Source organism: Fulmarus glacialis, unplaced genomic scaffold (assembly GCF_000690835.1).
Source record: "Fulmarus glacialis isolate BGI_N327 unplaced genomic scaffold, ASM69083v1 scaffold48820, whole genome shotgun sequence".
Classification (NCBI taxonomy): Eukaryota; Metazoa; Chordata; class Aves; order Procellariiformes; family Procellariidae; genus Fulmarus; species Fulmarus glacialis.
This window is the reverse complement of record NW_009188042.1, coordinates 1-12,409: the sequence shown is the minus strand read 5'-3', so window position 1 is coordinate 12,409 and position 12,409 is coordinate 1. Positions and strand designations below refer to the sequence as shown.

Genomic DNA, 12,409 nt, shown 5'->3' with positions numbered 1-12,409 from the left:
CCCCTAAGGATTCAGCAGCTTCTCTCACTTGCTCACTCTCCCTCCAGGGACAGGGCTAGGTAGCAGAGCCATTCACAGCAACTCCCATGCAGGACCAAGCACGCTCCAGCCCTTCTGCCCCAGCCTTGCTGAGCCTGCACAGGCATCACAGCTGCTCCTCCACAGCCCAGGATGGCCTGCAGGTCACCCTGGTGCTCAGAGGAAGAGTCTGCCACCTGCCCAGCAGCTCAGTGCCCCCCATGGGCTCTTCCGTTTGACACTTGAATTGTTTCTCCACCTTGCATCAGACACAGAAATTTAGAAAGCGCTGGCTGGAGCTGCAGGAGGATGTGCGAAAGACCCAGCCACATTCCCCTGGGTGTACGGAGTCCACAAGCAGTGCGAGGGCTGCGAGAAGAGTGTGGGGCTGGGCTGGCCACAGAGCCCCCCAGGAGCTCTCTGGGGCATCGTTGTACTCCTGGGCATCCACTGACCACCTCAGCTGTGCGAGGGCAGCTGCCAGGGCAGAGCCAGGCAGGCTGCAAATCTGCCAGACAGCCCAGTGAGGAGGCACTGAGGGCAGAGAGCTCACTGTAGTGCATATGAGGAGGACAGGGCCACATGCTGCAGGCTGTGCCCGGCCCTCCAGAGGGAGGGCACACAGGCCCAACTAGAGATGCACATGCAAGCTGGCCATTCTCCCCTGTCCAGAGCCCAGGACGAGTTGCTGAGGCCAGGACCTGTCACCCCCACAAAGGCACATTGCTGAGGCCAGCAGCACAGCCTTGGCCTGCTCCGCTCCAAACTGCGCCCGCAAGACCGCTCTGGGTCTGAGCTGAGCCCCATGCAGAGCAAACGCTCATGGGCAAGGTGACTCGGAGTGCCCAGAAGGAGCCAGAGCTTCCAGCTGGGAATGGCCCACAGTATTTATTTACAGCACAGAGCAATCCTCCCCCCAAGAGACAAGTTTCTTTGGCTGGCGTGAGACAAGCACAGCTATCACAGCTTCCAAACACCCCTAAGCCCTGCATGGCCCCAGCACAGCTCCACCCCAGATGGGTCCTGCAGCCCCATGCGCATGCCTGTGTGTGTGTGTGTGGGTGGGTGGGTGCGTGTGTGTGTGCGTGTGCATGTGTGGATGAAGGAAACGTGAAAAGGCAACAATAAATAACTGGTGCAGTCTGTACGAGAAGGAATTGCCACCAGCCCCAGCACTGGCATGACAAGCCAGGGACAGCACAAGGCCGGCAGCAGAGGCCTCTCAGTCACTCTTGGCGCTGTGTGAGGTGTCCAAGTTGACCACCTGCAGCTCCGTCAGGCTGCTGCCACTGCTGCTCTGCTGCCCGATGACAGCCATCTAGAGAGAAAAGGGAGGAGGAAGCACTGGGGGAGAGCATGCCCCAAGACCATGTGTGCCAGCAGCCAGGGTGGCACTGTCCTTTCTGGGCATCTGTCCAAGGAGGGCAAGACTTCCTCACCCAAGGGTGGGTGGCACTGACAGCTTTCCCAGACCTGAGGACTGACCCTCCCCAAGGGCCTGGGTCTGCCCAGACTCACAAAGTATGTGCAGGCAGGGGCAGAGCAAGGACACCCCCTGAACACCTGCAAGTACCACTCTGCGCCTACCTGGTGAAGCTGGACAGCTGAGACTGGGATCTGAACGGTGCCTGATGGGGCTGTCAGGAACACTTGGGGGACGCCACCTGCCACAGAGAGAGCGCACAAATGAGACTGTACCTTAAACAGTGCTCGCTCATGGGTCCTTTCTCTGAGCTCCATGGAGCTTAGCAAGGATGAATGTGCCTGTTTGCATGCATGGCGGCATCCCAGGAGAAAGCCACATGCGCTAGTTTTCCAAATGCTGGGAGAAGCAGTCACAAGCCCTCAATCCATGTCTTGCCTGCACGGCTTCATGCTGCTTTGCCCCCTCATGCAACCACACATCCTCTCCAGAGTCTCCTAGCTCCCTCCACTGCCTGCCCCATATGCCACCCGTCCCAGCAACCCTCACTTTTTTTCCCCAGCAAATAGCTCAAGCAATCCTTTGCATAGGAGAGTGGCGGGATCTAAAAGCGCGCATCAAGCATCACCCTTGCCAGGCCTTTGTACAGCCACCAGGACTGCTTAGAAGAAAATTCTTTGAAATTAATATACAACATAAATACATGAGACATGAGAAAAATCAGGGTGTCAGAGCACTTAAGGGAGCACTGACCCAGACAGCTGTCTTACCCTGATCCTGGACCTGGCCGTGGGACACCTGCATCGCTGAGGGGGCCTGTGAGAAAGCGTTGAGGACTGCAAGTCCACCATCCGCAAGGCCAGATGTGGGCGCGTACATCACCGCGTGTGGGCTGGGGTACATCATGTGGCCACCCACCGTGGTTGGCACAGACGACGTCATGATGGTCGCCGGGAGGGTCACTGGCACCAGGACAGACTACATGTGAGCCACACGAAAGGAGTCTGCTACACTCACACACCTGCTCAGCACCCCTCCCCTCAGCCACCCTTGGCATGCTGTCCTGAAGCAGCAGGTGCATGAAGATACCTATCTTGTTCTCCCAAGCTCTTGGGGAAAAGCCCCAGGGAACAAGCAGGAGAGCTCAAACCTCTCCTTTCATGAGTGAGTATGAGAGGGCAGAAAAGTACGGTAGCCAAATATCCCAGGACTAAATTCAACTTGAGATACAAGTTTCCTGATAAAGCTTTAATAAAGCTGTTCAACTGGATTCAGCCTGCATCCAGGCACCTGAACTCAGATTTTGCTGACAAGAGGTGTGCTCTGCATATACAGTAAAAATCTCAAGTAGATGTGAGCCAATGTCTTGTGCTAGGGGCAATGCTGGCTCACTAAGAAACCACCTGAGAACTGGGCAACCTGTTCCCAGCTCCATGCTGCAAGTAAGAGCAGATGATGTGTCTGGAGAGCCTCTGAAATCCCTTGTAAGGTGCCCTATGCCTGGCAGCATCTACCTAGATATAGCATAGTGCAGGGGCTATCAACAGGAATAAATACACCTGGGAAACTGTCAGAAAGGCTGGGATAGAGAAGGATCTTGGGCAGGGAGCAGGCATGAGGTCTGTTGGTGTGGGTTGTTATCAGCAGTGGTTAGGAAGACAGACAGAACATGGTTACCGTAATGTCCCAATTACCTGTTCCACTGGAAGAGGTCTGGGTAAGGTCAGTGCTGCTGTCACTAGAGGGAGACGTTTGCTGCGGTGCCTGGTGCACCTGGATCGCCTGGACTGGGACCTGCTGAGCCATGGTACCACCTGGGGAGAGAGAGGAGCCTGTGAGCCTGTGGCTCAGCAGGGATACAGGTACTCTGGGCCACACGAAAGCCCCCCAGTCCTTCTGTGGCCTCACACAGCTCCACAGTGTGGCTCTGCACTGCACTGGGGAAGGCTAGCCAAAAGCAGCACGTGGCAGAAACCAGGCCCTGACCTAAGAGCAGGCCAAAACCTGTTCTTTCCTGGCACACAGGGGCCAAGGAGGGGTTAGCTGGCCTACAGGGCTCCAGAGAGAAAAGGAAAGGCCACAATAGCTTTTGTCCAGCTCCCAGGCATGGTTCAGGAATGTCAGCATTCCTGGCTCCACCAAGACACAGCACAGATGATGTTAGGAGGAGAGGGCCCAGCACATGCCCCCAGCACTGCCCATGCTCTGCCAGCCCTGCAAGAATCATCTCACTGCACCAAGCAGAACTGTGAGAGCCCAAATGCCCAGGCCAGCTGGGCCCTGCTGCCTTCACACTCTGGAGCCCAGCTCCGTCCCCCACAGGGCACTTGGGAACAGCTATCTCACCTAGCCTGTAATCTCAAGGACATCACAATGCCCTACACAGGGATTAGAGACCACTGGGCCACAAGGTGTGCGTCCCAGAGCTGCAGGGGCACGGTCACACAGTCTCCGGCCAAGCCCACTCACTGCAAAGCTCTTCAGCTCCAGAGATGGAGCTCGGCACAGAAAGCTCCCCTCAGGCTCAGGTCCTGTCTCCAGAGGGAAGAGCAATGGATGCCAGAGAGCAGGAATCACCGGCCACCCTGCTCAGACTGCACATCTCTCCACACACCACACCAGAGACACACGTCCATTATTCTCTTAGCTCCTCCAGATCACGAGGGAAATCCAGTCCCCTTGCATGGGATCACGCTATCTGCCAGGGTCCACAGGAGCCATAAGGGCTGCAAGAAAGCATGCAGGCTATCAGACTCATCAACTTGGGCACAAACAGGCAGGACACAAGAAATACTGTGTCACTCTCAGTGCTGGTCCTTAGATGATGGCTGCCCCCACAAAGGAGACCCTAGCCCTGTTCTGAAACTCCAGCCAGGAACATGTCCAGCCCCAGTATAACACCTGGAGAGCCTTGACTCAGCGCAACAAGAAATTCCTACAAAGGACAATGCACACAAGGCAGCACCGCAGCACCACTCCCTCCTCTGCTCTGGGTCTCTCCTAATCTATCCTCTGCACTGTGGTTCACTGACTGACTGCAGATCCAAATACAAAAGCAAGGGCAGCTGCTCAGAGCCAAATACCAGTACTCAAAAAACACCTACTGGGCATCTGAGCCCCTGTGTTCTCCTTCCATCAGTCCTCCTAGCAGCAAAGTTCAGCCTCAGCACAGCTGCACCAGGGACCTGCCTCCTCGGCGTTTGCTAGCCGCAGGGCAAACCCTGGGGGAGGAGACTGACAACCCACTGCTTCCCTTGGTCTGTATGCCTCAGGATGCTGCTCCTGCCTATGCCAAGCATTCTCTGCCCTGTCTTCCAACCTCTCCCCCACAGCCACAGCCAGGGTGCCCTGTGCTCTGCCTCCTCTGTGCTCCCACCTCAGCTGGGGATCAGCTCTCTGGCCAGGACCAGGACCCCCACAGACGTCTCCATCCCCCCACCTCAAGCAAGCGGAGGAGAAGCGAGTGCTGACCTGTCAGCGACACGATCTGCCCTCCAGCTCTGGCAGGGAAGCTGAAGACGTTTTTTCCCCAGCCATACCCGTGACCACCTGGCCCTGCTGGCTGGAAAGAGCCAGGGAGTGCGGCTGTAACTGAGTGAGAGGAATGGTAGGGGTCCCCGGAGAAAGGGAAGCACCTGCCAAAAGGAGGGAGAAAGAAAGGCTTTGTCACCACCAGCTCTTTTCACTCCCTCCAGGCTTCTCGGTGCTGCCCTGGGGTCCCAGCTCAGCTCCCCGCCACCACACCCTTCCCAGCAGCAGGGCCAGCTAGCAGCACTCTAAGGAAACAGTCACTACATGACCCTTCTCCAGCCACTGGCCTGACTGGGCTGGAGCAAGGAATCCCAGCCAGGTTCACCCTACAGCAGCAACCACTCCGCTTCCTCCTGCCACTAGGTCTCCTCTCCTCTGGAGAGGGCAGCAACATGCTCCAGGTGCGGAAATGGATGGATGCAGTCCTCAGCCCCTAATGGCACTGACCTGACATGAGGGTGAAGCCAGTGGGTATCGGCATGAGGCCCCCAGATGTCACTGCACTGGCTCCAGTAGTCTTCAGCACTGTCCCGTTGGCACTGGTGACGGCATTGGGGCTGATGCTGGCAGACACTGGCGCCAGGTAATTAGTGATGGGGAATGACGGGCCACTGCTGACCTGCATGGAGGTCGAGGTGGTGGGGGCTGTCTGGATGGTGGACGTTGTCCCCGGCAGGTTGGTGACAGTGAACGCTGGTTTCAGTGCGTCCTGGGGAAGGAGAGATTGTGACAACTCAGACCAGCCCTTGGATCTGGTCAACATCTGCCCATGAGACCAAACCAGGCTCCGTAGGTTGCATCCCCATGCTAAACCATACCCCCATAGCCTGCTGCCAGCACATGGAGCAGAGCCAGGGTAGCAGAGACGAGTTGCTTGTACAAACATGAGGAGACTGTGCCCAATAATGCAGCATGAGGAGAGCTGGCAAGAGCTCAGCGTAAACCTTGGATACAAGCCCAGGGACACACAGGTCCCCTGAGAGACTTCCCTGCAAGACACCAGGGAACGAAGCAACCCTTCCCCTCCCCAGGAGTCCCCATAGCCTCTAAGAAGAGAGCAGCCTCTTTTTGGCACACAAAAGCAGTCTTTGCAGGGACAGACATAAAGGCAAACACGCTGTCTCCTGTCAGGAACACACACCACTTCCCTTATGGCAGGAAACACATGGCTAAGAACAAGCCGAGAAATGGCTTTTAAAGGCAGCTGTACACCAAAACCAGCAAGGGAGAGGTGAGTAAGGCCAAACCCGGACACCAGGGAGGCCCAAATCCAGCCCTGACAGCTGCTTTGGCAGGCCCTGGGGCATACCTCCACAAATCTCCTGGAGCAAAGGGGAGAACCTGGCCAGGGGAAGCACCCATTTGCCAGTCCACTAGCAGGAGATGGGCACAAGGCAAATGCTTCCAAGGGACCCCGCATGTTAGCTACAGCCAGCACGCACTACGGTCCTGCAAGGAGTGTCGGAGCTCTATGCCTGAGGACAGCATCGCCAGGGAAGCTGAGCACCAGGAGGAAAAGGGCCCTGCGCTGGGCCAATGCTAGCTTGAGAGGCTGCCCTCCTAGGTCTGGGAACAAGGGAGGAATGTGTATGCCAGGCTGCAGGGCACGCAACTCCCCAGTTTCCGCAGCCACAAAGCATGTGGCTGGACATGGCTTGGATCTGCAGGAAGCAACCAAGCCCAGCATGATCCCTGCTGCCACTGGCAGTTACACTTCACCTAACATGCCTCCTTCCCCCAAACCCCTTTTTGGATACCCAGGGTCTCACCCTGCTTAGCTGGCCAAGAGCAGACCGTAAATACACTGCTCCACAGGAGACTGTGCCACAGGCCACAAGGGATCTACCGTACCCGTACCCTGCCACGGCTGCCGGGATGCCTGGGAAGACTTAAGGCTGCCACACTCCCACCCCTCCCGCTGCAGGCTGGTGGGCCCAGCTCTCCCACGTGCTAAGCCTTGTTCCCAGCTTGTCAAGCTGCCAGGAATGAGGAATTCACAGCTCAACGAACAGCTAAAAAAGGGAAGGCAGCCCAATTTGGACAGGGGGAGCCAATCCCGGGCACTCAGCCGTGCTCCAGGTCCTGGGGAGGGAGGAGAGCAACACCCCTCTGCCTTGGCACCGCAATCCCTGAAGTCCGAATTAGAAGAGGCACGTGATAACAGAGTGGAGCCCAGCAGAGGCACTTTCCATTAGCTCAACCACAAACTCCTGCCAACCCACATGGGACACAGAGGCTCTGGGCACCCTCCCCACGTGGGTGACAGGGCAGAGCTCCCCTCAGCCCACTAGGCAATGGGAGCCATAGCAGAGTAGGGCGGGTCCTGTTCCCAGCTGGAAAAGCCAGGCTCCCTCATCCCCAGGCATAGCCCTGAAGCTGTACACCCCTGAGATATAGTCCTCAAGCAGCAGGGCACTTAGCATCCCCCCCCACTCCGTACTCTCAGGGCTGGAGGAGGCATCCCAAAAGATTCACAGCACCCTGCTCAGGGGGATTCCCAGGGCTCCCTAGAAACATGAGGGCAAACCTCAGTATGATCAGAACAGCAAAGGTGCTTGGGAGGGATGCTGTGCCAGCAGGCTTGAACCATTAGCGCCCCATCTCTGCCCTCCCTACTCTGCCACAAGTGAGACTCAGATTCCTCCCATCTTTGCCGTGTTTCTCTTGGACTGCGGAAATAGCTCCCAGTACACAAAGAGAGCTGGGAGAGATGTTGGGATTGGACACCCATCGCCTTCTCCCCATAGCCTATCTGGGATGCCTCAGAGCCTCTGGGCACCTTAGCTCCCGCCAACACCCTGCAAAGTCCAGACTACATGCACGAGACCAGCCTTCAACAGGAACCAAGTCATGGATGACCTTCAGCAGAGATTACTCAAGGGGCCATGGACAAACCTTGAGGCAGCACAGCAGCCCTGAAGGACCTTCCCTTCCTGAGCCAGCTGAACATCCATTCCTCACCATAGCTCACTGCAAACTTCAGTTTGCAGAGCAGTGCCTGGGGAATCAACACACAGCAGAGAGATGCAGCGTAGCGGCAGATGTCTGCACAGACTTACACCACTGTGCATGCTTGATAAATGCTATACAGCATGAGTGGACCACAGGGCATGGCCCAGGCTGTCTGATGCCCATCCTGAACCTAGAAACAATCCCACTCCACAGCTTCTGGGGGCTGCCTGGGACAATGCTGTTCAGCATGGTCCAGACCCCCCAGCCAGCATTATTACGCAGACGTTGCAGGACAACTGGCCTTGGAGGTACATGGGAAATCCCAATCTGGTCTCCAACACCTGGTCTGCATTTCAGATGGGGCAGAAAGTCCCATCTTTCCCCCATCCCAAAAAGAGATGACCAGATCAGGGCTACTCCCATGCTCTCACCCCAATCTAGGGCCCCTGAGCTCCCTCCAAAACACCCTCTCCCACATAACACCACCAAGGAGGTGACATGAGGACAGTGTCCTTTGGGGCCCACAAAAGATCAGACAGGTCAGTGCACAACAGTATCATCATGAGGATATAGCTGCTGTCTTGAAAATACAGCGTGCCCCAGTCCCAGCTGCAGTCTGAGCTCAGCTCCATGGCAGGGAGTTTGGTTCTGACAAAGCAGAAGGATCTTATAGCTGCTGCTAGCTGTAGCGCAAAGGAATACCAGCGGACTGCTGACTGCAGGTAACAGCCTGGCTGCATTGCTCCCCCCTCTACTACTGCAGCAGCTTAACACAATCAGATTTCATCCATACAGAGGTCCATGAAGCAGAGTTCACAGGAAGGCCAGGGCGCAACTGCCCAACCCTCTCAGAGCATCCTATGTGGCTGGACCTGACAGTCCAGGCACTTAATTTCCTGCCACCTCCTCCAGCAAGGCTCCTGTAACCCAGCCGTGTGTATCACCCACCCCTCAGCAAGGATACCAGACATCTAGCATGGCCCAACCACAGGCTTCCTTCATCCTCAAAGGGCTTCTTGGTATATCCGAATTGGGCTGATCTCTGCCAGAGCACCAAAGCAGGCTTTCAGCCCTGCAGAAAGCACAGCAGGACTGGGGAGGGTCAGGGTGGGACTATCCCCAGCCCCAGGGCTTGCCATGACAAGAACCCTCAGCACGCCAAGGGTGGGTTTAGCCAGAATGTAAAGCAGAAGACAGGGCCACAGGGCTCCTCCAGCCCCACACCAAATGCTGGCTGTGGCCACAAGGCACCCCACACTAAGCATTACCACTTGTGAGTACTGGGATGGAGCTTGCAGGGCAGTAAGTGTGGGTTGCATCAGAAAGTGGGCAGAGAGAAGTTGCATTAAGAAGACCTCTGCAGAGTAACTGCACCCCAAGAGCACACCTCCTTTGGGGCCGCCTAGCAGTATTTTCAGGGAAAATCTTAAGGGACATAATGTGGGCAAGCCCCATGCCAGGAACAGGTCAGCTGCCATGCACAGCGCTTCCGGCACCTCCAAATTACTCCAGGCACAGGTAATCTGTCTCATTACAAAATGCCCACAGGACTCGCCTTTTCATCCCAAGAGAAGCCCAAGAGACACAAGTCCTTACAAACACAGGCTGCACAAGTGAGAAATTGCTGGTAACAATGGGGTCCTTTGCCTACTGGAAAAGGCCGGCATAGCTCACACTAGGAATCAGAGGCACCCAGGGGAGTCACACCAGACTGGGACAGCCAGGACTGTTGTTAGGCTCCTGTCAGCGGGAAGCCTTCCCAGGGACTCTTCTGGGCTCCACCACAGAGCTCTCCAGCCACCAAAACCTTGGACCACCACAGCTCCTCTGCCTGCAGGGATCTCTGGGACTGCTGATATTTCTCAGGGCTCAGCAGCGATAAGCTTTTGTTTGGTGCAGCACTGCACACATGTGGAGAAGAGGGCACGGAGGAATCATGGCTGCTGGGTACCCAGTAGCACCGTGACCAGAGCTGCCACAGGATGCAAACATGCAGCTGAACACCCCTGCAGCCCCAGACAACATACTGGACACATCTCAGGGCTGCACTCACTGCCTTTGGGATTACAGCACAGAGATCTCAAACACCATTCGTCAGGTTCTGTCTGCCTAATGTTTAGTGGCAATCCTGTATGGCAAGGATGTTGCTGTGGCTTGCACACAGTTGGCTGGAGGGCTCCTAGAGCAAGGCCACAGTTCATCTGGAAGGATGCTTTTGCAGCAAGCCCAGTACCCATGCCATGAGCACAGGAGAGCACAGCAGAGCTGCAACAACTCATAGCACCCAATGGCACTCCATGCAGGCCCGGGAAGCTGTGGCACAACCCCCAGTTCAGCATGTCGTCCCAGCCTTGCACCACAAACTCCCCTGCCTCCTATCTCCAAGTGCCTGTGGACCCGAGTACCAGCCTGCAAAGGAAGCAGCACGGACACAGGAGCCAGCTTTCTTGCAACAGCTCCGAGGAACAGCACCAGGGGATGCAGGGACAAGACAAGGACCCTTCCAGCAGAAAAGGGCTATTGCCTGACTCGGCACCCACAGGCAGGCCCTCTGCAGCACCCTGGCCGAGAGGCTGCAAGTAGCACTGGCAGGCAAGGGCCTGCGCCTGCAGGGACACCAGGCAGGGAGCAGAAATGGTCTGTCCAGCCAAATGTTTCCATTCCCCATGTCCTCCCTGCCCCCTTCCAAAACAGCATCAGAGCAAGAGACAGCTGCAGCTTATAAGGAATGTGAGGGGCCCTGCCAGGGACTCTGGCGAGGGAAACCAGGCCTTATAAGGCCATGGAGGCAGAATCAAATTTTTATCAATGAGTGCAAGAGCATGGAGACACCCAGGGAAAGATAACAGCGCTAAGAGCTGGCCAGGGGAGTGGGCTGGGCCGGTGGGGAGTACCGCTGCAAAGGCCAGGGCCAGGACACCTGCCACCCACTTCCCTCCCTCTCCGAATCACCACTACTGCCAGCCAAGTGAAGGAGCCAGCCCTGAGAGGCCACGACATCCAGCTCGCTGGAGTCGCAGCAAAAGGGGACCCATCCTCAGCTTCCCAAGCTGCTATTCAAGGAGTGCTGGGGATGATCAGGGCTCCCAGCACAGCCCCATGGGCACAGCCTGTGGCCCCAGGATGCCAGGGATGCGGTTGAGCACAGGAACATTACCTTGGTCTCCCCACTGCTGTCCGACTCAGACACCTGGTAGGTGAGGTCCGTCTCCTCAAAGCCCGTGGCGCTCATGCGCTGGTCAGTGGTCGGGTCCGAGCGCGGGGGCGAGTCTGGGGAATTGAGGCATGTTTGGATCAACGCCTTCCCCGTCTCACTGGTGATCATGGGCTGCAGCTTCCGTGTGGCAAACGTGTACACATGGCCCGTCTCACTGGCCACCAGCAGCAGGACTTGAGTGCCGGTCAGTGTGGAAAGCTCGTAAGCCTGCCAGCAGCACAAGGGAAGAACAGGGAGTCACAGACGGCAGGGACACATACAGTGCAGGACAAGAGTCCCTGTGCATGTCCCTGCACATCCCTGCGCCCCCAGCATGGCCCTCCTTTTGCTCACACCAGCTCCGGCTCCCTGTCACCCCAGAGGAGCTGTAGCCTCTAAAACCAACCCAAGATTGGTTCCCTACAGGCTGAAGTGCCCCATGCTGTGTTCCCATCTCCTTTAGCATGCCTTTAGGGGATGTGCATGCTAAGAGGCCTCAAGAAAAGAGTGGTTCCCTCAGGAAAGCAGCCTGAGGACATGGGGACACTGGGCTGTCCCCATTCTGGAAATCCCACCCGCTTCTCCAGACACATTTGGATGCCTCCCTCCCTCACCTCTACCGAGCTATATGAGAGAATGCTACTCAGCCCACATGTCTCTGCTACCTCCTTCCCGTCACTGACACACCAGCGAGGCCAGGACCCAGATTCTCCTCTCAGTCTTCACAGTCCTGAGTACAGCTGCACCCCAAAAACCCTACAGTGAGGCTACCATCCCCCAGCATTCACCTGTGGGCTAACAAGAACACTCTCCATATGCCATCATGGCACACTCAGTGGTCTCACACAAGCTACCATAGACAGGATGGCCTCATTCTGCATCCCGCGCAGCCAGGACATGCCCAGTGGTACCCCACAACCACTTCTACCTTCCCAGGGTGAATGAAGCCCAGCTCAGCTGGGGTGCAGCACTGCCCAGTTGTTCGCTATGAGCACCAACGGGGATGCAGATGAGCCAGCAGCATCCAACTCTACACAAAATCCCCCAAGTTTCTAATCCATCTTTGCACAATGGCTCCAGCCACGAGGAACCACGGAGAGCACTCTGGACGGACCGAGACATGGCACTGGCCCCTTCCGCGGTCAAAGAAGCGAGCCCTGCTGGGCCCTTGGCCGGGCAGTGCAGCCCAGCTGTGCCACAGGACTGGCGCAGCACCCAGGAACGACTCACAGAGAGGGGCCCCGAGGGCTCCCGGTCAGCTCCGGCAGAGGCTGCAGCAGGACGGGCCT

General features: G+C 56.9%; 1 protein-coding gene across 1 annotated transcript; it reads right to left on the bottom strand.

Moving 5' to 3' along the window:
- Window positions 1-358: 358 nt before the first annotated feature.
- On the bottom strand, window positions 359-11,342 carry SRF (serum response factor (c-fos serum response element-binding transcription factor)). The gene is made up of 6 exons (XM_009577045.1): window positions 11,082-11,342; window positions 5,420-5,681; window positions 3,136-3,255; window positions 2,212-2,403; window positions 1,606-1,682; window positions 359-1,336 (listed from the first exon to the last, which is right to left on the bottom strand). The coding sequence occupies exons 1-6, from the start codon at window positions 11,247-11,249 to the stop codon at window positions 1,241-1,243; spliced, it is 915 nt and encodes a 304-aa protein (XP_009575340.1). The 5' UTR covers window positions 11,250-11,342; the 3' UTR covers window positions 359-1,240.
- Between the last annotated feature and the right edge of the window lie 1,067 nt (window positions 11,343-12,409).